Source organism: Thunnus albacares, chromosome 4 (assembly GCF_914725855.1).
Source record: "Thunnus albacares chromosome 4, fThuAlb1.1, whole genome shotgun sequence".
Classification (NCBI taxonomy): Eukaryota; Metazoa; Chordata; class Actinopteri; order Scombriformes; family Scombridae; genus Thunnus; species Thunnus albacares.
Genome location: NC_058109.1, coordinates 17,880,523 through 17,906,442, shown reverse-complemented (window position 1 = coordinate 17,906,442; position 25,920 = coordinate 17,880,523). Strand labels below are relative to the sequence as shown.

General features: G+C 39.4%; 2 protein-coding genes across 5 annotated transcripts in view; both read left to right on the top strand.

The window, feature by feature from the left end:
- Positions 1-22,956, top strand: part of slc38a3b (solute carrier family 38 member 3b) — a 28,568-nt gene extending 5,612 nt beyond the window's left edge. Inside the window, exons 2-17 of one of the 2 annotated variants that reach the window (XM_044347767.1) lie at positions 6,329-6,507; positions 6,915-6,935; positions 7,069-7,150; positions 7,256-7,371; positions 10,019-10,092; positions 10,557-10,649; positions 11,542-11,623; positions 16,691-16,773; positions 17,661-17,719; positions 18,093-18,266; positions 18,359-18,438; positions 18,527-18,627; positions 19,177-19,301; positions 19,411-19,555; positions 20,612-20,715; positions 20,847-22,956. In XM_044347767.1, the coding sequence (XP_044203702.1) occupies positions 6,404-6,507; positions 6,915-6,935; positions 7,069-7,150; positions 7,256-7,371; positions 10,019-10,092; positions 10,557-10,649; positions 11,542-11,623; positions 16,691-16,773; positions 17,661-17,719; positions 18,093-18,266; positions 18,359-18,438; positions 18,527-18,627; positions 19,177-19,301; positions 19,411-19,555; positions 20,612-20,715; positions 20,847-20,951 (1,548 nt within the window). In that variant the 5' untranslated portion in view covers positions 6,329-6,403 and the 3' untranslated portion in view covers positions 20,952-22,956. The remainder of the gene's footprint in view (positions 1-6,328; positions 6,508-6,914; positions 6,936-7,068; positions 7,151-7,255; positions 7,372-10,018; positions 10,093-10,556; positions 10,650-11,541; positions 11,624-16,690; positions 16,774-17,660; positions 17,720-18,092; positions 18,267-18,358; positions 18,439-18,526; positions 18,628-19,176; positions 19,302-19,410; positions 19,556-20,611; positions 20,716-20,846) is intronic. The other variant, XM_044347769.1, reaches the window with a different exon arrangement.
- Positions 22,957-24,683: 1,727 nt separating this feature from the next.
- The window catches only part of gnai2b (guanine nucleotide binding protein (G protein), alpha inhibiting activity polypeptide 2b), a 42,350-nt gene continuing 41,113 nt past the window's right edge, over positions 24,684-25,920 (top strand). Inside the window, exon 1 of one of the 3 annotated variants that reach the window (XR_006403153.1) lies at positions 24,684-25,564. Coding sequence is in view for 1 of the 3 variants with exons in the window: in XM_044349601.1 (XP_044205536.1) it covers positions 25,447-25,564 (118 nt within the window). In the remaining 2 variants the exon portion in view is untranslated. The remainder of the gene's footprint in view (positions 25,565-25,920) is intronic. The other 2 variants (XM_044349601.1, XM_044349602.1) reach the window with 2 other exon arrangements.

Below are 25,920 nucleotides of genomic sequence, written 5' to 3'. Positions count from 1 at the left end.
TTGTCAGGCAGGTTGATCTCGCTCTGCAAATAATCATTAAAATGACAGCCAAGCTTAATATTCTCTGCTAAATCCTTGTGCATACACAGAATGTATTGGCTAGTTGTAAAACAGCATATTAAATGATTACTTGGCCCCCTGTTTGCACCTCAGTAATGCTGCTTCCTTTCATCAAATTTGTCAGCATGTGTGACATGAGTATGAAAACGAGTTAGATGCGAGGTGAGAGGAGAAAGCATTGCAATCATTCCATGAGGAATTTAGTAGGCTCAGATGATATTTTATTAAATGTTGTGTAGACTTTCATAATATTGGATGTCACTTGTTTGTGATGTGCCCTCATCTCTATCCCATATGATTTCATAACATTTATTCAAGGCTGCTAAATGTCACTTAAATGCAGAGCCATTTTTAGATGTTTTATTTCCTGTAATGCTGCAGTGCTCACCTACTTTTAGACCAGTCAAAGCTGCTGAACCCAACTATTATATCACCAAAGCTCTTCAAAAAGAGACACCAAACACATTCTGACATTTTATTTATTTATTTTATACCATTAAATCATATTTTGAAATAGTAGAATAGTCAGAACTATAAAGTAATACAGAAACGCACTATTAGTCCATTGACACCGGCAACTCTGGCAGCATTCAGGTTCGTGTGCAACTCTCAGTAAGTTTGCATTGATCCACATAACTGACTCCAGCATGCTGTTTGTTTTATGATCTTTGCACACCGGTATGATATGTCCAGACTCAATGAGGAAAAATGTTTTGTAAATGAAAATAAACCTCAGTAAAGAGATATAACACTTTGCCTCTGCTAACTCACTGATCTGCTGGGAAAACATACTTGCCCCCTGTGCTCTGTAAACATCTGTAGCTGATTGGATGAGACCACACACAATGCAATCTGGTTGTTGTAGGATTCCCCCATAAGAGTGATATGGGGAATCTACAGCCTTTTTCTAAGTTTTCTCTAGTTATAGGGCACCAATTTCAAAAATAATTGCACATTTCTACCACATATTTGACCTTGTTTTAGGAAATAATCATATTCACAGTGGTGATTTTTTCCTTTAAGCACTGCATGGTTGACTGATAAATGAATGTGCTCTTAAGTCAGAGGAAACATTACACACTTGGAAGTCATCCTCACATGGATCTGGGCAAAAGCAGAACTAGAAAAATATGTCAGGTTTGGGTCTTACTCTCAAATTCTATTTGACTTACAGAGTGTTTTCATACTTGATATTACACACAGTGACGACATTAAATGTTACACAAGCAGCTGCTAAGACCTGATACACCACTGCAGTGTCAAGTTACAAACCATGTAGGATTTTTTTTGCGGGTTAATCACTCAGTTCATGGTTTCTATGAATTGATTGTCCCGAGATTTAGATTACAGTGGCATGCTAACCCCTTTCGTGAAAAAGTGATTTTTTTTTGTGACTTGAGAATTAGTTAAATCTTTAGTATGTGTGTGCTGTCATGCTTCACATTGCTTGGATTCCAAACTGGGATGTGATTTAGAAAGCCAGTGTTCTTGTTTGTAATGTTACTTAACTTATATCTTTAGTCATGTCTGTTCTGAGAAAACATGCATTAGAAGATAAATGTAGATTGAATGATTGTAGCTGGCCCAAGACGGTGTATGAAGAACTTTTTTTTTTTTTTTATAATACATTCATGAATTTCAAGACTCAATCAAAAATGTAATACAATTATAATATATCTTTAAGTTGTGCTTTGTTTACCATACATGTGATGGATTATGAATTGCTCTTATGATTGAATTTTTATGGTAAATTCATTACGGACATTAGCCAATGGAAAGCAAGGGCTAGTTGTTTGTGTACCAAGATGTGAATGAAATAGTTTTAATTTATCTTTCAATCAGAATAACTCATTTTATATAAATCACATTTTATTAATTATCATTTTATGGTAATTAATGGGGATACAGAATTAGCAAATGTTTATTCCAAAAGTATGAATCCCTTCTTATAACAGACTTCACATCCACTTATAGCAAAACTAATGGCCAACAAGCCAATTTCAAACATTGAAAGGTGTTTGGAACATTTAAAAGATATGTGATACATGAGAGATTTATACCAGAATAAAACAATCCGTGTAGCCCGCTTTGCCACAGAGGAGAATATGTATATTCAGGTGGTGGCCGATATCGCTGCACACGAGCATGTGTTCCTCTGTCCCCAGCAGGCACGTGGCCGATGATGAGCTGGTGCTGCCAGGCGCTCTTGGCTGATCCTCGTGCCTGTTGCTGATACACCACTACATGGGCATCTCCTCATATACATGTGCTCACCCGCTGCCCCCCACTTGTCCTGTGCCTGCCCTGTTTTATGTCCAACAAGGGAAGAGTTAGGAATGTACTACAGGGTTTTTTCTTGAGTGTAAAATGTTTTATAAATAGCTAATGTCTCACTTTAACATTGAACACAGGCTGAAAAAACAAACAGCTAATTGTTGTTCTCACTCCCATCTGCTTAAACATTTCAAATGTCATGTATGTCCAGTAACTCAGAATAAGACTTTTCACTCTCATACTCGTTCATGGGCAAATTTTTACGTAACAGAACCCACTGTGGGCTCTAGTAAAGTGTAAGAGTGTAAGGTGACCCTCCTCCTGGTACTCAGTAGAAGAGGATATGCTCATTGGGCGTTTCTCAGATGGACTTCACACATGAACTTTAAACAGGAATCTGTATCAGTAAACAGTGAGGCAGTAAGGATTTATTTCATGTGTTATATTGATATAAAAACAATATGTTACTTAGCAAAAAAGAGAGACTTATTTGGTAACTTCTATGCATTTTCCTGACTAGAATATGTGACCTTTCTAACAATTTTAACAATTTTACATGTGATCTTGATCATTTTATAACATCAGGAAGGTCACCAAGGTTGTGAAGACGTTGGCTGAGAGCTGGATGAGATGAAGTAATATCAAGTTTTATTTTTACCAATAACCTTTGCAGCGTTTGCCATACCCATAAACAATGAATTAATGTCCCTTTCTCTAAGCAACAGTTGTACAAAGTATCTAGACTTTTTTTGGTTTAGGTACAAAAAATTCAAATCCATTTAGTCAGACACTCAGCATCAGTCTTTCTCCAATTTATAAATATTTAGACCATTGCATCAAGCTAATTCCTCTTTTTCTTTTTGGTTTATCCATAAATGATCCAACTTTTAATATCTGCAAATAGTATTCCTTGGAGAAACATGCATCGCCTCATAAACTGTGTTTTGTCGACTCTTTAGCAAGTTGTCATGGATCGTATTGAGTGAACTGTCCAGATTGCCATGAGATAATATTACACAGCAGAAATAGTACCAGCAAAGTATCTGTTTAAAGAACTCATACGCCTACCTGAGACTGAGTCTTTCCTTGGCCTTCATGTCAGAGGCCTTTTAGCTTTGGCAGTTGTATTAATGCTGATGAGGGACTATGTCCTCAAGAGTGGGTAAAAACTGGAAAGCTACACTACATCATGACCCACATCACACAGTGTTTTTTTTTAAGTTAGATTTTGGTGGTTTACTACCGGTTGTCATGGCTTGATATTTTTACAGAGAACTGAAAACGAATTATGTGGTCTAACAAGTCTTACTGACACTTCTTAAAACACCTGGTAATGTTCTATTTCATTAGTCTGTGCTTTCCTAATAATGTCCCCAGGGAGTTTCCCAGAAAGAACCGTGTGATTTTAATTATAAGGAGAAAAGGAATTCTTGAAAGGGAAGCTCCCTTTGAACCCAACTGAATATTAATTAATTGATTATTTATTATTAAAACCTTTATTAAACCTTTACTCTCCTTGTATGTTGAATTATATGCTTGCCTGTAGACCAATTTTACATTTGTACATGTTGGTGGATCTGCTGTGATCTGATGAAAAAGGCCAGTGCTTTGATCTGTTTTTATGGTCATGGTGGGATTTAGGGTTTTCTTTGATTTCCTGTGCTAAATACACATATTTCATAGTACAACTTTTAATTTCTCTGTCTGTCTTTAATGACCCCTGTCTTGACAAAACAAAAGTGTTTCAACTGTCTAATAAAATTCAAATCAGCAGGATATTGAAAGTGTAGAAACACACCTCCTGATAACATAAACTTCATTGATCACATGCATGTAAATGAGAGACTCATGATCATAGTATTTCAGACATTTTTACCTCACAAACATCATCAATGAAGAAAGTATAATTTCACTTGTGTTAGCAAACATTCACCACCACTGACAGAAATGAACTGTAACAGCCTATGATCTGACATGTATTGACAAGGGTATATTGTCAGGTTACAAATGTACAGCACTACAACAAAACAGTGATCATATGGGTGGAAAAACATCAACATCATGAGACTCCCTAACGAGCCTCCTAATGTATTTACTGTAAATGCAGTGGCTCCAAGCTGATCCACTGTTTTCTGGTTGTTTGTGTACAAAAACAGTGATTGGATTCTCCTGGGGCACATTCTTAAAATTTGATGTGATGCCACCAGTCAGCCTGTTTATCACTGAGTCTACATGAATCAGTGATGTTTCATGAACAGACACGTCATGTTTTTTCTCTCAGTCTCACCTCTTTTGAAATGACCATTATCATCAAAGCTTGATTGCAACAGGGAGTATTGACATTAGCTAATGGCTTTTATGTTTGTATCTATGTTGAGGGACATGTTAACTTTGGGCAAATAACATGACTGACCAGATAAGGCATTGACAGTTCTCATTTGGTGTCCAGATTAGGTTTGATCATGAGAGCTGTTTTTATTGGCAGAAGTTTTGCGGACTTAGTTTTATTCCTCTCGGGTTTCTTTTGTAACTACAATGGCATGGTATCAATGACCCTCTTTAGCTTTACAGTATGAATAGCAGTAACAGTGATCTTCTGGCAGAGAGGACATTGTGGACACAATTGGACTGCTGTACACTGGTCGCAGCGGAAACAGCGAACAACACACAGCATTGTTTCAGAGTTTGCACTGAAATGTGAGGAGAACTCATCTTTGTCATGGGGGTTATAGGAGGCTGTAGATGGATATTAATAGTGTCTAAGTAATCATTTGACAAATATACCTCCTTTCTTTTCAAGCCGAACCCTCACGCTCATTAGAAGAAAATACTTTTAAGAGGTGTAATTATAGTACTAGAGTAATAACTGTTTTGCAAACTGCTTTTTCAGTAATTTGAGGGCTGTTGTTATGAGTGATTTAGCATTTTGTTTAATCATGCTAGGTTTACTTTCATCATAAAGACCATTGTGTCATTGTGTGAAATCTGAGCTGTAGCTCTAGGAATCATTGTGACATCACGTACCACAAAAGCAAATAAATTTCAAAGAAACTCAAATGGACCTTGACCTTGAACTATTTGTTTATTTGACAAGGTCTGCACTTGTTTGCCTTGCTCAGTGCTGAAGTTCTGGAAAACAAAAAGAAAAAGAATATTGTCACTGAATCCAGTTTTTAAAAATATTTTTAAACATTTCAGCCTATGATCATTTACAGCTACAGTACAGTAAGTGCTATTCATGCCATGTATGTATTGCAGATGTTTCAGTGAGTGAATCAAATGAGTGAATAAATGAGGTCATGACTGTTGAAAGTCACTGACAACAGTAGAACTGGGTCAGTGTTATGCAGTTGTGGAATAAACAAATACTGAGTGTAAGAATTCATTGATCACAGACTTTTAAGGAAACCTGTTCAGTAGAAAACAATAAAGCAAAAAGGTGCAGATATGGGGGTATTATTTTAGTAATATTATTTGCAAATGTCTGCCCCCATACATAGGCTGATTAGTTAGCAACAAAAGTCAGGGAATGCTAAACAAAAACAATAATATCCTTACCATACTAATGTGAAAATGTTGTTTTTGATCATATATTGCACATTAAGTGATGTTAAAGCACCTGAAAACGGTAGCCTGGCAACATAAGAAAATAATCCCACAGTTGTCATGACATTTTGTGTCAAATGTTGCTCAATCCTAATCGAAGCGCATGACATCCCAGCCCACTTCAAAACACCAAGAAGAGCGCAGACAAAAAAAAAAAAAACAGAAATCTTTCAGAACTGTCAAACTGGCAGAAATCTTTGTGTATATTTGTGTATATAGGACCTATTGCTCATAGTAAGAAGCTGACTGAGAATTGTTTTCAGGGCCTTTAAACACACAAAGTGTGCATTTTCAATGGTGTGCAGAGTTCGTGGAATAATGTATCTTAAACAAACAAACCCCCACATCTCTATGTTTGTGACTCATGTCCTTTCTCCCTTTGCCCTAGATAATTATATATTCTCTAAAGGATCTCCTTCATTGAACATATACAAGCCAAAAAGAGTCTGTTACAACTTGGATAATGGAACCTGCTCAGTCAGAAATGAACATCTTATCCAATGGGAAAAGTCATGACCTCAGAGATGATGTGGGTGTGCCAATGAAGACGTTGCTAGAAGAGGATCAGTGAGTATTCTTCCTTAATTCCACACACAGATGAATGGCTGCCTTTTGTTGCTTAAATACTGGTAATGGCATTTTAACACAGCATGTGTCAAGCATCTTTATTCTGACTTCTTTCGGCTTTTCTGTATTGGTTATACTTGTGTGAAAACCACATCCTTGTATATATTTACATGCAAACATCAGTGCAAAAAACGAAAGAGAGGTTGAGTACTCTAATGAGGATTTTTGTATAGTTTGATTTGCATCTACATTTCTCCTCATGTTAAGAATCTCCCATTAATAATGACCAGGATAATGGACGTAGTGAGTGACATACAGTATGACTTACTTCCTGCATAATGTCTGCTTACTTAAATGCATGTTTACCTTGTTTTTGTGCTTGCCTCAACGGGTGGATCCTTACACAGAAATGGCACTCAAACAGTCAGGTATGTCAGGGTTTAACTGCATCTTAGCTTTTATGTAAATGATCATTCAGAAGTTGTGTAGACTAGATGTGTTACCATTTTTCAGCAGCAGATGAAGAGACCATCAATTAACAGCCATAAATGTGTCCTCTAGATTTGATGACCCTGATGGACTGTTGGAGAGTGAGGAGTTTTTGCCCAGTGGAGATGGAAAGAAAGTTATTCGCTTCACGGATGTAAGTGAGAAAACCCACATTTACAGAAATACAACAGGAGTAACAACATTCTGTTTGTTGTTTAAATTGGAAATTAAATGCATGTTTTGTTTTTCTTCCCCTCAGTTTGAAGGAAAGACCTCTTTTGGCATGTCTGTCTTCAACCTGGGTAATGCTATTATGGGGAGTGGAATCCTCGGATTGGCCTATGCCATGGCCAACACTGGCATACTCCTCTTCTGGTGAGTAAAGTACACGTATCAAAAAATGCCCATTTCCAAAATATAAACCAGAATCTACTAACTCTACTAACACAGGCAAAGTGCAGATGTTGACGGTTGCATCATTGTAAAGGCAACATAACATGCTTTTTGGGATTTTCTGTCATTTATATACTGTTGTAATGTCAGATGTTTATATTAAACATGGTAAAAGTTTCAAAACTTTTAAAAGCCAGGGCTTCAGCCTGCACGAAACACTCTGTTTGCAAAGTTACCTCTACTTTCCCATCCAGCCTTTACATTAGCCTATATTTTGAGTAAATTATGGGAAAAAGAATACTGTTTGTTTATGTAGCCTTCGGAGCTGGCAGAAGTCTGCCGATGGCCGGCTTCTGGGAGCTAACCAATCAGAACAGAGTGGGCTCATCGTGAGGGGATCCTTACAGAGAGGGATTGCAGCTAAAGAGCGGGCTGCTTTGGTAGTGCTACCAAGAACAAGGGTGGTGCTAGCTACTTATAGGAGTGATGCCATGACATCTTGTAACAGATCATGTCCCATAATATTCATACCCTTTTTCTCAGGCTCTCATCTCTGCCCTCGTTGCCACATACCAACCCCAGAAAGGCCACAGCCCAGAATAACCAAACCTCCAGACCCCATGTGAGGAATCTGGATTGCTCATTTACTTCCTTCTGCTCCATGCAGACTGCTGATCTCAGACCATGACCTTGGTGTTGGCCATGTAGTCTGTGTTTGTGTAGCTGCAGAGAGCAAGTAGCAGGACTGGAAAAGATGATTGCTTCAACACTGAACGCCTGAGCTGTGGAGACAGGAAGTCAGTTCAATACTAGATCTTTCAAAACTTTCAAGTCGATCCAATGAATTGTAATAATTGGGTCAGTGATATTATAGGTAGAAACTATATGTAGTTGGTAACTTCTGGTTTGATGTGGCCAGATCATTGCTAAGGAGATGTGGCCTGCAGTAGCAGGAAGTTATAGTTCACAAAAAAGACCTACTTGTGAAAAATATACAAAACTACAGCCTTTAAAAAGGTACATATGTAATACAGTTGCAATAAATCTGCACATACTTCACAAACCTTTATGTGTCAGCTGCTTGTATCTATAAGGCCAACACACTGAAATGAATGACACCTGGTATAAGATGCACAAAATGCAGACTGTAGGTTGTAGGTTCTGATGATTTAGCAGATGTTGGTAAAATGTTAAAATCCTCCAGCATGACGTTTAATACCAAATGCCATTTCATAATAATTTTACAAAACGGCTAAATTCAGTGTTCAAACTCAACATTCTGACTGAAACATGCATGTATACTCAAAAGGCCGTAGTTAAGAGTGCGTTATCAGGAGTTCATACAAAAACACACCTGAGACATGATCGATGGACTTCTTAGACAATTGTTAACATGAAGTAGAGTTTCCCCACTCATGATACAGTGATAATAGTGTTTCAGCAAGGTGCTCAGGTTGATTAATTTGCCTAGAGGATGCTGGATCTCATCAGAATCAGCTTTATTGTCATTGTTCAAGACAACAAAATATTGTATACAATATAGGGCAGCTCCCAACACATAGCATTAATAAAAAAGTAAGCACTTAAAACAAACCATTACAATAACAAATAACCTAAACAATTTGTTGAGCTGTGGAAAAGGTTCAAAAAGCTTATAGTATAGGCAATTTTATTCATATAAAGATTATTAACCAAATGTATTTATTCAATACCCAACTGCTACAGATACTTTATGATGTAGCCTCTCTCCAAATGGGAAAATTGGCCAGTATAGTCTTCTTATTTTCTGTTTCATCATTAGAACCTATTTTCATTGTAACACATTAATCACCATCATGCATAAAATGCAATGTTTTTTTTTCCCTGATGTCTTTGGGATTAAATGCAGCAAGCGCCTCTTATAAAGGGAACAGGCTAGACACATTTGAAAAGCTTACACACAGTCGAAGTTTTACCGCTAATAACTGTTCAGTGGATTCTCTGCCTACAGACGTGGGTCAGATGGAATGATCCTCACCTCAGTTGTGGCTACAGAGTGTTTATCTGTCTAGAAATGCTGGGTAGAAAAGGCCTGGGAAAGGTGATGGATTTGGGATCCCCCTGTGACCCATTAGGAATGCTGAAAAGAGAGCACTGTACTGACTTGCTCAGGGCTCAGTGCTTCTGTAGGAGGGGTTATAGGAAATAACATTTTCATTCATGTGTAGGACTATTGACATTCATCAATGGATGTTTATATTCTATTATGAAAATAATTATCATTTCAAGAATGCATCTTCCTGTTTCATGCTAAATTTTTGTTTCAATAGTTGGTATACTGTTACAGTAATACAATTGTCTTATTTGAGCAGTTTTTAAATCTCATGCAATGGCAGGGAATTGACAAAGTGGAAAACCAGTCACTAGTGCTGCCAGTGTAGTTAAACTTCCCAAGTCAAATGAAAAGATGGTTTTGCATCTAAAGAGATATACAATACATACAATACATGACTTAATGCAAATCGGTCAATGTAATAAATAAGGAAATGGATAGAAGAGGTATACCAGGATTATAAACACATAGGGAATGTAGAATGTGGTTTATTATAACATACAGGTATATAACTTCCCCTTTTGCATTGTGTCACAGGTTTCTTCTGTCTGCAGTAGCAGCCCTGTCATGTTATTCCATTCATCTGCTGCTCAAATCCTCTGGCATTGTGGGTAAGCCTGTCCATGACTTAACTTGTTGTAAAGAAATAGTAGTTATATATCATAGAGTACAGTCACCAAAATGATATGGAGACTTGGCATACTGATCAGGGACCATATAGGAAACCGTAGAAACCATGCTTGATTTCAAGCAAATGAATTACAAAAGGGGCATGGATTAAAAGTTAAAAGGGAGTTATAGTCTGCCTGGTATAACCAAACACACAGGCATAGACACACAAACACACACACACACTGTAGCAGTCAATTACATTTAAATTGTTGTTTACATGACAGGATGATTAGTACTGAAGGAAAATTAATGAATTCTATAATTTGGTGTGTGGCAAACAGGGAAAATAACACCGTTTTTTTTTATTTATTTACTTTTTGAAAAGTGTTTTATTGTGTTGGTTCAGAGGGACGTCTCAGCAAACGTAATTGACTGGATATTATTGCTTGTAATCTATTTTCAGGAATTCGTGCTTATGAGCAGCTGGGGTACAGGGCCTTTGGCACTCCAGGAAAAATGGCTGCTGGTATTGCAATCACCCTGCAGAATATTGGAGGTGAGGAGCCACTGTGTTTGCAAATATGTCGACTGTTTGCAAACCCCCAGTAGCAGCAAACATTAATTATACGCCGTTACATGGCTTAGAGTTTATATCCCCCCTTACCCACCCAAACACATGTCCATGCCTGCTTTGCTTCATTACTTTGGCTTTTGTTCATTGGTATACATCTGTGAGTATGCAACATGGAAATGTCATAAGAGCAAAGACCAGGAGATCTGATGACAAACTTATAGAAAAGCTGTTTCATTGGCTGACTGTTTCTGACCTAAACTGGGGAAATACTGCTTCCGTCACTCATGTTTCCTTTGTTGGCCTGAACATAGTCACATTTTAAGGAATGATCCAGTGATTTAATATTGCACTCTCATAAAGTTGGGGGGGAATCAAAGTAGCAGAGGCCAAGATATCCTGACTTCTAGTCCCTGGTATGGGTCAGAATCACTGGAAACCTACATTTCCTATAATGCATCTGCATGGCATCTTTCATTAGACCTTATAAATGCCCACTTCTTTAAAAATGACATCATCTGGGCCATTTTTTCCAACTTTCAAAAGGTCACTCCAGAACCACAAAAGACATGATACTTCTTGTTTTCACAGGCTGAGTAGTATTCCTCATGAAATGTTCCCCACTGATGATGGAGTGCCCCAAAAATATCTGAAACTAGGGGAATAAACCCAGGTTGCTAAAAGTCTCAAATTCTCAAAGTCTCAAAGTCTCAAAAAAAGAAACCAGACCCCAGTGTCCTCAGCAGTAGCTGCCCTGTCACTTACACAAGCACAGGGTGATAAGTATTATTGTGCCACAGCTTATATGGTGTCTATTTGTTCTATATGCCAGCCTTGGCCAAGCATTTTCCTATTTTCTCTGTCTCATCTTTTACAGCTATGTCCAGCTACCTGTACATCGTGAAATCTGAGTTGCCGCTCGTCATCCAAGCTTTCTTGAAGGCAGATCCCAACTCTGAGTGAGTATTATCCTTAATGTTTATGTCATATTTATTTATGTGCATTATCAACATCTCTGTTAGTGAACAGCACATGATTCCTGCCTGCTGCTGGTCCAGAGCGCAGACACTGTGTCAGGGTCAAGGGGCTTGTGACAGACTGTAGGCAGCAAATATTCAGTTTGCACCAGTCATTGATTCAGTGTGGGGGTGTGATGAGAATGGAAGCTTGTAATTGGTGGAGTGATGAGGGGGCCATGGTATGGTATCTGTCAGTTATGTATACACACAACATAAACCCTCACTGCTCGTGTCAACTTGTGCAGGCAAGCTGCGTGCATTTCAGAGTCATGCCACAGACACAGACACTCTGCATAAGGCCATGGTGGGGGCTTAGGTAGATTCCAGCTACTGGTTCAAATCTAAAAACAAACCTTGCGCTGAAAAGGGAGCTGTAGCCGCAGCCGCAGAATTTCCTACCATGGTCTGTCAGGCCTGCAAGATTTAGAAATCACTGCCAACTCTTTTAATCAGAAATTTCAGCAGTTCATCATATCACTCTTCATTGTTTATCTCAGCCGCTCACGCTCAATATGATACAGAATACAGGGCACAATTTGTGTTAAACGACCTTTAGACAAGATATCCATAAGCATTTGGTGTAACCTGTCTTTCTTGTTGTGGCAATTTTGTTGTGTTGTTTGTTGTGTTTGTGTGTATTTATGTCAGGGTCAGAGGCTTAGCTACAATCAATATTTGTGTTTCCTCACACACACACACAGACGCAAATAACAGCAGCAGGTGGTGTGACACAAGTGCCAAATTCCGAGGCCAAGCATAAGGACAGGTCAGCTCAGAGCCAGCTCTCGACAACCGTGACACACACTGTTAATTTCCACTCGACGCGCCTCTCGATGTTCAAATCCATTGCGTCAGGAGAGCAGAGTGGAATGAGGGGCGGGTGGCGGGGCTTGGACTTTATTTATGACCTGTGGCTCTTTATATAGAGAGCAATGACGTGTGGCTGACGGACAGACTGGTGTCTTTCACTTAAGATATCCTGGGGGAAGATAAAAATTGTTTCTAGCGATACATGGAGATGTATTGCACATGTATGAGGATCACCAGGTAAAATATACAGTTTGCAGTGGAGTCTTATCATGGTTACACAAAGAGAGGTTCAAATATTTAGCCCTTGAGTCAAACTTAAGTTACTTAAATGAGAACTTGAAACTTGATTTTTTTGGTTGAGCGCAATGTTTTTTTACTTCTTCTTTCCATTGTTAACACAGGAATATTGATTATTGCTGCTTCAAGTATTAAGACGTCTCAGCTATGCAAAAAGCACCGTTATTTGAAAGTTAAATGTTCTCAGTGACTTGAGACTTGATTCAAGACACTTTTATGACTTAAGACTTGACTCGGAGTCAAGGCTTGGATTTGCCTCAAGTCACTTGAGACTTATCTTAGATTTACTTACCTCAATAGATTTAAAAACAGCTCTGAAGTCATCAAAGCCACATTTCACCTCATATGTGAAACCCACTCATCCAAAATGATTAAGTCATCATGACAGATCAGCAAAGAACACCATGACATGAAGCCAGTCAGCAGTGAACCTCTAACTGCATGCAAGCACCTACCAACATGAACCATGTCCACATGTGTTAAGAATGCACATATATATGTCCTGTAGGGTATTCATATTATATGAGGGAGTTATGTTTTATGAAGGGCATTCACAGGATGTTTGTGTAAAGGGAGGACAGGAGGACACCCTGGATCGTAGAGGAAGCAGTGCTAAGATTGGATGTGCCATTCCAATCTCACATGCTTTGTAGCCTTGATCCACAACCTTTTAGCAATGCCCTCAAGGACACTATTTTTGGGGTGGCTGTGTGTATATGAGATGGGGTGATATTAGAAAAGAAAGCGAGGGACTGTGATGGCAATAAGCTGACATTGATAATATTTATTGACTTTTTCAGAGCTGTGTTGTTTAGGTTCTGTCTCACACAGGCTCTGCCCTCTACTGGACTCTGCGTAATACTCGCCTCCAATCACACGCACTTAATCACCCACTAAAATTAATTTTTTTTACGCAGCTGGCCAATCAGAACGTGCCTACTGATTCCGTGTTTCTCACACAGCACCTCCCTGCCACTCTCTTCAGCGATGGTCAATCTGCCCACTGATCTTCCCTCTCCATGGATGGAGTTGCCGCTCCAGCAAGCTAGTTTCTGCCCGTTGTGCCCCGCCTTCGTTGCCACCATCCAACATCTCTTCTGCTTTGCCTCAGTTGGGACCATGCAGAAAGCAGCATGATGCAGCCACTGCTCTGCGTTTACTGCCAAGGACTTCCTCCTTTTCAATGCTAGCAATGGTGGGACCATTTTCGGCTGTAATGTCTCGCTCCACTGTGACGAGAGCAACCCAGAGCTCAAGACGATCCCCGTGTCAATGACTAGTCCCACGCTTTGTCTGGTGCCAATCCGCTGCTGCCGCTGGATACCTGGGTTGAGACTTTTCCAACTACTTCACAGATAGATGATGACGTCATCCTCTCGTCTGTGTCTGCAATGTCACTGACCTTTGGAAAACCACCTCCGACTTGAGTTCGCTGTGATTTCCCAGAGGTTATGGCCATGGCAGTGGGGTGTGCAGGGCTCACACTGCCTCCGCCTATCCTGCTTAAACTGATAAGCCATCCACATTAAGGCTTTTACGGCCCAGCTCATTTGGTTCAACCAGCCTCTGTTTCACCTCCTCTCCTAGTCGTTTGGCAGTGTGTCAAGGTATCCAAGACGGGGCTGCTGAAAATGAAGTCACCAGTCGCAGGACTGATTTCCTCCCTGAGAGTGCATTATAGTTATTATGTATTTGATGATCTTTCCCTAACCCAAACCAAGTGGTCTTTGTGCCTAAACCTAACCAGACCTTAACCATTCAACCCTTCAACATTCAACATATCCATGTTTTGAAGAAACATTCAATGCCAACTTTTTGTTCTGGCAAGGCCATCGCAGCCCTCCTGATTCCTCACCCAGCTGGCTTTCAGTGAGCAGGAAGCCACTATTGCCGCTGGTGCAGGATAGGGACATGCTGGAATATTTTGAGAATTTTTTTCTGGCTGGGTACGCAGCGGACTATGGCAGCTAACACCCTGGGAGTTGTTACTGCCCACTCTGGTTCTCCCTGATGCCACAAGACGATCCACCCCTGGGGGTGGACGTGTTTGCACACACGCCATGGCCAAGGAGGCTACTTTATGCCTCTCCTCCTCTTCACCTCATTCCCCCTCTGCTGGAGAGAGGGAGACAAGAGAGACTGTTAGTCATCCCGATTGCCCCAGACTGCCATTCATGGTATGCAGAGATGACCCAGATGTTAGCAGCCCAGCACTGGTCCATTGTTCCAAGTGTGGGGGCCTTTGTCCCAGGAGGCGGGCTCGATAGGCACGCTGGCCATGTTGGGCCAACTTCCTCGGGCTTGGCTCCTGAGAGGGACAGGCTGATGCGGGCTGGACTGTCTGCACAGGTGGTGCAGACTGCCCAAGAGGCGAAAGATGGATCCACCATTGCTTGCTACAAAGCAAAGTGGTAGACGTGCAGTGAGACAGGTTCTCTCCTTTCTACAATATCTGGTGGGAAAGAGGCTGTCACTGTTAAAGTGTATGCAGCAGCTGTTTCCCCCCATCATGAGGGCTCTGGTCTTTGCCCACCCCCTCATGAAATGTTTCTTACATGGGGTTAGGAGACAACAGTCAGTGATGTGTGTAGTGAGTGATCCCTATGAGCCTCTGGAGCGCTCGTCTCTGAAGACGTTGTCATTCAAGACAGCTTTGCTGCTTGCGCTGATCTCAACTAAGAGAGTGAGTGAATTGTGCACCCTGTCAGTTCACCCCAGCTGTTTGCTGCTTCATGGTGACCACAGTGGTGCTATTCTCAGACCGAATCCCTCCTTTGTTCCTAAGAACATAAGGAGTTAATTTAGGTCGAGAATTATTCAGCTCAAGGTGTTTTGTCCGCCACCCTATGGGGAAGCCTGGGAGGCAAAACGGCACTTCTTGTGCCCAGTATGTTTGTTGCTATGTTATGTTAAACACACGGGCCCCTTTTGGTGCACTGAACAGCTGTTCATATGCTATGGAGAGGGAGTGGCCGGTAAAGCCCTATCCATGAAGCGTCATATCATATCCCAAGCTTACAGGCAGGTGGGTAAGGACCCCCTCACTGTGGTCCGAGTGCATTCCACACATGGTGCGGCCTTATTCAGTGGGGTGAGTGTCGAGGACATATGCATGGTAGCATCATGGTCTACACCTTGTCTGTTCATAAGGTTCTATCTCTTGGTCATGACTTTCAAGGTCTGTGCTCGCAGGTGTGACTCAGGACTTGGAGGGTGGAGCCTGTGTGAGATAGAACAAAGGTTACGATATTTTAACCCTAGTTTTATAAGCACAGGCAGAGCCCTCTACCTATAGACCCTGCCACTCCTACTGGATGAGAGTGGCAGTGAGGCGCTGCATTATATACTGTGTGAGACACATGGAATCAGTAAGCACGTCCTGATTGGCTGATTGTACATGCACATTTCAGTGGGAGATTGCATGCGTGTGATTGGAGAAGAGTATTACCCATAGATTCCAGTAGAGGGCTCTACTTGTGCTTAGCGAACTAGGGTTACAAAATCGTAACCTTCGATCTAGTGTGTCCTCCTTTTCTCCTACTGTCACATAAATCATCCGTTATGTAAGAGTCTTTTCCAGTACAACCGTCTGGAGCAACATAAGCAAACACGTTTTTTCCACAACCTTGCAGTCAAGGATGTCCCCAACAGGTTGCTGTCTGGCAACTCGTTAGATTTTTAACAACCTGATGTCATTCAGACAACTTCTCTGAGACTATTTTGTGAAATTCCAGTTATACTACAAGACCAAGTTACACCCAAATGTGTAAACCAATTTCTGACCATCTTACACTTTCCAATCTATTTCTGTCTCTGTCCCCCTGTGTACTGTGTCTCTGTGCCAGTGTTTAAAATATTGAGCTCACCAAAGTAAACTAGACTTTTTTTTTCTCCAAACAGTGTGTGGTACTTGAATGGAAACTACCTGGTCATCATGGTCTCTGCCAGTGTCATCCTGCCTCTGGCTTTAATGAAGCAGCTCGGTGAGAAAACTGTTAAAGTTTCTCTGTGATCATTGTATGTTTCCATCCATCTGAAATTAATTGTAAGACATTTTATGCCATTTTTATAACCTACATATTTGACTCTCACAGTTAGACTTTTGTCATGTGTGCAAGCTGCATGCAGGGGACACATTTGTGGTCCTTTTCACTAAAGACACCTTTCCAAGAACCTTTTTAGGACCAAAATTTCTTGCATTTTGACTACATATACCTGGTTTCAGTTTTGGTTATTGGGTTGTATTTCCTGCCTACCAAATATTATTCAGTGATATTGTTGTACTTCTCTGGCTCTTTGGAACATTTTCTATTTTTACTCAATAGCCTGACACAACTTTCAGATCTGTATGCATTACTGAATTAATTGTACTTTTGCTCTTTTCTACAGTATTTAAAAACTTTAACATTTTACTCAAGTACACTTATCTAACACATGAGTTTGCAGGTTGTTTTCAAGTAATTCTTTCTACCTTTAGGATCTATTAATTAAGAAGTTTTATTCTGACTTTGAGCCAACTTACATAATGACATTTTGATGGAGTATTTACCTCAAAGTCAAGTAATTAGTGTGTGTTTTCATCCCACCACTGGCAGTGGAAGCAGCAGGTGCCCAATTAGACATCATTTTCCTAGAGATGAGATCCTAAGCTATTCATTACCACAAGAAATAACCATGCTGTTTCTTCTCTCAAAGTGCTGTGAGGTCATTTGAATGGGGCATTTTGGGGAGTATTGACTTTGCAGAAGCCTATTGACTATTTGTGTAATTAGTAGAGTTTGCAGGTGTCTCAAACAACATGTGAGGACCAAATGGAGAAGTTCAGTTTAAGGAGAAGTCACACAAATGGTCTTTTTCTCTCTCTTTTCAGGTTACCTCGGCTACACCAGTGGTTTCTCTCTCAGCTGCATGGTGTTCTTTCTCACCGCTGTAAGTTGTTCCAGCTCACATACAGTGGCATATCATCACAGTGACTCTTTACAAGGAGCCTCATTTGTTCTGGCATGCCACCTTGGCACATATCTTATGCACTTTCCCACCCTTGTCTCTATTTTCAGTGGTATGTGGCTTGGTTTGATAAGGTGAATATAAGAGGTGCTTAGTGACATCAAAGGTTGAGAGTAAAACTTAAGTACTTAAAGGCTGAGTCACCCTAATCTGATGTGAAATGGCCTTTTTTTTTAGCTCGGTACTGATCACTGAGAGCTTTGTTTACTGACTCTGACACGTCCCGTCGGTCTTTCTTTTTTTTTTTTTTGATTATACCCTTGCTTTTCCTCCCTCCTTTCATGTCTCTCCGCAGGTTACCTATAAGAAGTTTCAGATTCCCTGCCCCTTCGAGGAGTTCTCAGCCAACAGCACCTCTGCGCTCCACAGCCTGAACATATCAAGCCATAGTCACGAGTACAACAACGACCTAGTTCATGAGGACGACGATTCCCACTGCGGCCCCCGCATGATCACCATCAACTCACAGGTAGGCCCACATAGCTGAGGTGACCATACAGTGAACTCTTACTGGGAGTCTCAGTTGCTCTGCTAATCACAGAAAGTCATGTGTTTCTTCAGACAGCATACACCATCCCCATCTTGGCTTTTGCCTTTGTTTGCCACCCTGAGGTCCTGCCTATCTACACTGAGCTCAGCAAGTGAGTCACCACTCTGTAACCTGCAATATTTGATAACATGTCAGTGCAGAATGTGACATTCACATGAACTTTAACTGTCATATTTCAGTCCAACACAGAAGAGGATGCAGAGGGTGTCCAACATCTCCATCTTTGTCATGTACTCCATGTACTTTCTGGCAGCTCTCTTTGGCTACCTGACCTTTTATGGTGAGAGAAATTGCCCCTGACGCTTCTTTTGGAGTTCATGTTTGCAGTATTAAGAAATTAATACAAATGTTTATTCCCAAATCAGTATATTTAGTGCACTGATTATTTCTCACTGTAGTAATTTTGGTCAGCAGGAAAATCTACGTGGTCTCTTTTCTAATGGAGCTGTAATTTTTGATTTTGGCTGATCTAAAAATCTTGCCTAAGACAAGTTTAAAAAAAAATGTATTTATCTAATAGCCAATTAGATAAAATATCCAATCACTATTTTCAGAAAACAGAGTCACCTCAGATTTATAATTAATTTACTAATCACTAGTTTTTTACTGATTGTATGTTTTGCTTGGTTTTGTCCAGTAATATAAAGATAAACATGGTTATTTATCTAAATTAAAGAAAAACAAATAACTGACCAATATAAAGTATTCATTTCTCTTCTACACAAGCTCCCTCTTGTGGTAACTGTGTGTAATAATAGTAATGCTGATCAGGAAGGTATTACTGAGTGATGTTCACATGAGAAAACATGTTCTCTTTATATTCCTACAGACAAGGTGGAGCCCGAACTGCTGCACACATATAGCCGGATTGATCCTTATGACACGTTGATCCTTTGTGTGCGAGTGGCTGTCCTTACCGCTGTCACTCTGACTGTCCCTATTGTGCTGTTCCCTGTAAGTCTGGGCATTTATTGATTTATACTCTGTAATGCTCAATGGAAATAATACTGTCATATTATTTTATTATTGAATCTTCTCTCTTTGTGTGTCTGAAACTCCACAGGTGCGTAGAGCCATCATGCAGATGTTATTCCCCACCAAGTCTTTCAACTGGTTGCGTCACATTGGAATTGCTCTTGTTCTGCTCACTTTAATCAACATGCTGGTGATATTTGCTCCTAACATTTTGGGCATCTTCGGCATCATTGGTTAGTATAGCAATTAACATAAAGCTAAGATAGTATCAAAATATGTTCTGGTTAGTGAACACTGAAGCATTTTGTCCTGTAATACTTAAAACTGTTCAAGGCAAATCACCATCAGTCTTTTAGGTTTTAAGGAGGGTTGTTGAAGAAAAATCATCACTATGACATGACACACTTGCAAGTTGTGGACTAATAGCAAACTTCCTATCTTATATCATGAATAATGACATACTTGAAAAGATCTCCAGGCTTCATTTATCCACCTCTTAGCGTTTGTTTGACTATAGATTACACTGTCATACATACGTGATTATGGGTTACTTATTCTGTCTCTGTTTACAGACTGAATCATCCATGTTTGTCATGGCAGTATCTCTTACTTTTCAGGTTTTTGTAACTTCCTGTCACTAAAAACATTAAAAGCAAGACCAAAAAACATGACCAGTACATGTTGACACACAGGCAAACCGATGGCCCAAGTAAATATTATTGTCACACACTGTTCTCTGATTGGAGGTCATGTTTCATAGGTCAGAGGTGAAAGCTGAAAACATTTCAGTTAAATGAACACCAAGCACATCTTCAAAGAAGCAGTTACTTTGACAAACATGTGAGAGTGCATAAAGTTCACACTCCAATACACATGAATGTATGACTCAAAAAACCAATGATACACTTTGTATTTTCAAAATATTATTTCCAATGCAAGTTCACTGCAGTTAAACAATTTCTTTAACAGACTTTGGTGCATTTTCCCCCCATTTTTCAATTACATTTATTTTCCCAGAGGATTTTCTGAGCAGTGTTGCAAGAGTTTTATCTATTGTAACCTGTAATGAACGGTGTCTACTTGCAGCTGGAAACAACAACAAATTTTTAGTGCATGAGGACAAAAATTCTGGGTGAAAATCTATTCAAACAGATGTGATCCTGGGTATTTTTCAGAGAAAATTAGTGAAAATGATGAGCCTTCTGTGTTTGTTTATGTCTGTGTGCCATTTAACACTGGAAGGGCTATATGCTTTGTTTTTGACAAACCCTTCCACTTTGTCTTTACAGGCGCAACGTCGGCTCCCTGCCTCATTTTCATCTTCCCTGCTGTCTTCTACCTCCGCATCGTTCCCAAGGAGGATGAACCCCTGAGCTCCGTTCCTAAGATAGTGGTGAGGCATTCAGATCGCTCTTGAACAATTATGCTAATTTGTTGATCAGAGTTTGTGCTACAGGCTTTTTATGCATACCACAGTTGAGTTCTTGATAATTAAGCCTCTGATGTTTTTCCCTTCATTCTTAGGCTCTCTGTTTTGCTGCCTTGGGCATCTCCTTCATGGTTATGAGTCTGAGCTTCATAATAATCGACTGGACAACAGGGAGCAGTAATGCCCATGGAGGCCACTAGATCCTGCTTCAGTGTGTGTGGGCTTGGAAAGGATGAAAAAAGAACTGGTCAATGTAAAGGGCACACTGTCACCTCAGTGGGAATACACTACAGGGCCGCCTAGCACAGAGCCTGGGGTTTGATAACAGTACAGAATATAAGTGTCAAGGGTTGGAATCACACTTGTATTCATCAAGTTAAATTAACTTTTTGATTATAACTTAACACACATCTAAACAAAATCCTTTCATAATAGCTTTCTATAATTCCTGAAGAAATGCAATAGTAATTTAGTGTTTTCTGATCTCTTTCTATCATCTGATAGTATGACTTAAATCTATCCATGAAGGTGAAATGGTGCCTTCCTGTTGCTTCTTCTTTATTTACCCACAAACAACTGCAGCTGGTACTGTATAGAAAAAAAAAACAGTTGGCATGATTGTCTGGGAGGCTCAAGAGAGGAAAGCTTCAGATATACCTTTACATGTGAAACAGCTAAATAACTCATTGGTTATTTTCACACAATTATTGTTTTCCATGTGACGCACAAGTGGAGGGCAGTAGAGATTGGAGAAACAGTCAGATGATTCCACCCTGAACCAGCAGCACTGCAGCAGGACTGTTTATCATCATGTAATATAAGACTACGAAGTGCTCAGAATGCAGATAACATTTCATTTTCATGATCTGACGATTCCCAGAGTTGTTAAGTGCTGTAATATAATACAGGCTAAGCTTTGGTGCCATAGATCAGATAACTCTCCTCAGAAACCCTGGTGCCTTTTAGCATTTTGGAACAGCGCACAAACATACAGTAAAAAAAACAAAAAAAACAAAAAAAAAACAGGAGTGTATATTTATTTTGCTACTATATCTGTGCTTTTAATTTCAAATTGACTATATTTTACGACTGTATATGATGATGAAGTTGATGATCCAAATACATAATGTATTATTTCAGTTTTTGTTTAAGCTTACAATAGTAGCGATAATGGGAAGTGTTACAGACTGACAATATTTTAAATCTTTGATAAAATACAAAGACTGATACCTCCCTTTGTAAAACTCTTAGCACATATATGCCTACCTGTGACCTTGAGTATAAACCAAGTACAGTTCAAGTTTACCCTCACAGTTCACCCATGAGTCCAGTTTCTTAACCTCTTAAAGTGTCGATTTCTCCTCATAAATTAGTCATTAGACTTCTATAAATTCGGAAATAATTCTTCACTGTTGCTTAAATTGAATGAAAATCCAAATTCAATATGCCATATTTTTCAAGGCTGCTTTGGATACTCAGATTAGGTAAACTACAATTTAAAGAGTCAATGTGCTGAAATTACAAAAACCAAACAAAAAAAAGACATTTCTCTCTATTAAGTGAGAAAATATGGTATCCAGGGGTGAGTCAGAAAACATTGTTATCTTTTTTGTAATTTGGCGAACACATCCTTTAAATAAAGATGTGGGTTTGAACAGGCCAGCAACGTGAATTTGTAAAGATGATTTTTAACAAGCTTTTTTGAATAATTTGAAGGTATAATACACTTTTGTGATACTATGGTAACGTCATTGCTGTACTGGTTTGTTGTATTTTCTTCTTCTTTCACCCTTGTTGAATATTTAGACCTGCATGTTGTTTTTGTCCAGTCCATCCTGTAGTTGGTGTAGTGACCTGCACAGTCACAGAGATTTTCCATTTCACACTGTCGTACATAGATGTTATTATAATACTGTACATTTGGTATCTGATAGTGAAGTGAATCAAAGTCTCACTCAGTGCTGTAGTTATGATATTAATTAGTAGTATGAAGTACTTCTTATAAAGACATAACATAATGTTTCAGACTGTTGTGATGTTCAGTCTGTGGTGTCACATTCATGTTGAGCTTAATTGAGGGATGTGGATGATTACTTTGAATTTTGAGACACACAATAACACTGACAAACTGCATATATAGTATATGTGCACTTTGTATAGATTACATGAGCATTTCAGTATGTAGAAATACACACAAATTAGTTTTAAGTTTAAAAAACAGTTTTAAACCTGGAGAGAAACTTAGAGAAATGTTATGACTAATAGACAAATATTTGCTGCTTTTACCCAAAGATGGTTTTATATTGTATCACATCTCTCAGTCTTCAGAAAAGACTTGTGTGAATCATTACTTCTCTCATCTTATTTATATATATATTACTCTATGTTGTGTTTGTTTAGCAGTTTTGATTCCTGATCAAGGTGTTTTTACAGATAAATTATGAACAACAGCAGAATATTTAGCGCACATGTCAACGTCCGTCCCTTGCTTCACATATTCACAGTAGTTGTGGTGTAAATGAAGGGTTGTTTAGTCATGTTTAGTGAGGAGTTCTTCTTCACGTTAAGGGATTGTGCCAAAATAACAACTTACTACCTACTGTTCTGAAATGCCTTTAACTTTTAAATAGGTACCACAGGCACATTATATCAATTATGCATTTTTTCGTGTACCTAAACAAATTTATTAAATATTCTATTATAGCTGTTGTTCAAAATCTCTGGAAATGAAACAACTATAAATGAATAACAAGGTATATGAATTTTGATGAATAAGATGTGGCTTTATATAAATAATGTATATAAATGTAAACCTTTTATATTTGTGATGCATATTTACAGTAGCTTTTAAAATGTACATAGCAGGGACAGTTTTAGTTTGGCAATAAAATAATTGTAGATGTTTTTACATTGTCTCTGTTGTCATCATTTCCCCTTTGACTCAAATTGATTCTTATTTAAGTAGCACACATTTCTGGTTAATGCATTATTTAAATATACTAATGAACAAAGCAACTTACGTTCAATCATTTGAGTTTTGTGAGTTGCTATTAATTTCTATACAATGAAAAGATTTCAGTTAAACCATGTTTTTACATTAATGAGACATTTGTACTGTAGGAATATACCATCTTCAACCCCAAACACACACATACACTTTTGTACAGGGCTTAAAAGAAGATCTGTATCTGTCAAGGTGGAGCCGTGTTTACAAAAAAAACACCAAACCTGAACTAATGCAGGTTTTTACTGTAACACATAAACAGCTAATTCACTTCAGGGTGTTTATGGTCAAAATAGCAGAGAAGACACATAGGCTAGTGTCTTTCTGGCACTCCAATCTTATGTCCTGTTATATTTACTGACTCATATAACAACAAATGTAGCAGAATCTATCAGGGTCTAAAAGGAAAAAAAACAAAGAACATTTTTCATTGAACACATTATGTCACTGCATTGCCCTAATCTGAACATTACTATGTTTTACAAATATAAATAAGGCCATACTAAGTATAACCTTAAGACTACTGTCAAACAATGCAGGTTAGGTTTAAAAGTAGCGTGTAGGCTTAAATTATATTGTATTTTAATTATTAATAAAATGCTGAGATAAATTTCAGCTGGAACAAACAGTAATCAGAAGCAAAGAAATAAGCAATATTCTTACACTTTTTTATTTTTTGACTGCCCACTATTCTACGTCTCTCCTCTTTTAATAAAAAAAAGTATTTTGACTCTAAATTGCTTGATTTTATCTTAAGTACTTTGAACTGCACCTCTTGTATGAAAAGTGCTACATAATGAAGTTTATTATCTATAAACTGCCAACAACCAGAGAAGATACCTAGTAATGTCCATTTGAGGTCGCTGTAGGCCAATTCTTCTATGAGCCTAATTATGTGCCAAGATATTTCATAAACATTTGACACAAAGACCCATCAGCCATTTTTAACAGCCCATCCTGCGTCTTTGCACACATAAACCCGCCCCAGCACGGTTCAGTCAGTCAGTGTGAACAGTTCAGGCTGCCGTATAATGTTGCGTTTTGTCGTCTCAGTGGCTGCATCCCTGTGAAATGCAGAGGAACGACGCTGGCACAGCGACCACTGCAGTCTGCGCACCGCACTCCGCAAATCACGCCTCGCTGACTTCCCCTCTAATTGGTTCCACACAAGCCACCGCGGAGAGCTCACCTGTTTTAATTGGACTATCGCGACCAGTTGTCCAAGTGACGTCGGTACGATTGGTCAGCTTCTTCCAATTGTCACAGGGATATCCGAGGATTTTCGCGCGAGCCCTAATTGAGCACAGAAAAGGACTCGAGAGACGCGCAGCTCACCAGGCCGAGAAGACAAGTGAGCCAGTCATCAGGGAGCAGCGAGCACAGGCATCTCAGTCTGTGAATGGATGATGGACAGAAAGCTCTGAACGTTTCGAAATGGACCGCCGCTAACAACCTGAAATTTGGTGTAAAAAAACAAATGATTTGGAGGCATCTTACGCAGCGCTGAGCTCCAACATTGACTTTTTACGCGTGGGTAACAACTCTGGAATCGACTGTTTTCCTCTCTAGACGGCAGTGCTGGAAGCAGGAGCTGCTCAGTCGTTATTCCTGGCATCGGCTGGCACGCTGAGACCATCAGCACTAAAGCCTTTTTTTGCGCAAGTGGTCGGTGCGCCCCTGCGTTTGGAGCCATGGGTTGTACGGTGAGCGCCGAGGATAAGGCGGCCGCGGAGAGGTCAAAGATGATTGACAAAAACCTCCGAGAGGACGGAGAGAAAGCAGCCAGAGAAGTGAAATTGCTTTTATTGGGTAGGTTGTTACAGCCTTTTATCTCATTGCTCTTCATGCGTCATTCAGAAACTAAAACTATTGTTTGCTGCTGCAGATAAGAAATATCTCCACAGTTTTCGAGTGAAATCCTGCAAAACCATGAATCATAATGCCATAATTTGATCAGTAACTAAGCAGCTTAACATGATGCTGTTGTGGAAATATGAATAAATGAAATAAATGAAAATCTCGCATGCAAGTTGTAATGAATAGAAATAAAGTTTGGACTTTATCAAGCACAAAATCATACATAATAACATAAAGCACCGCATATACAGGGATAGAGCTTCCATATAGACTAGACAGGGGCCTAAATCATGTTAGCTATAGCACAG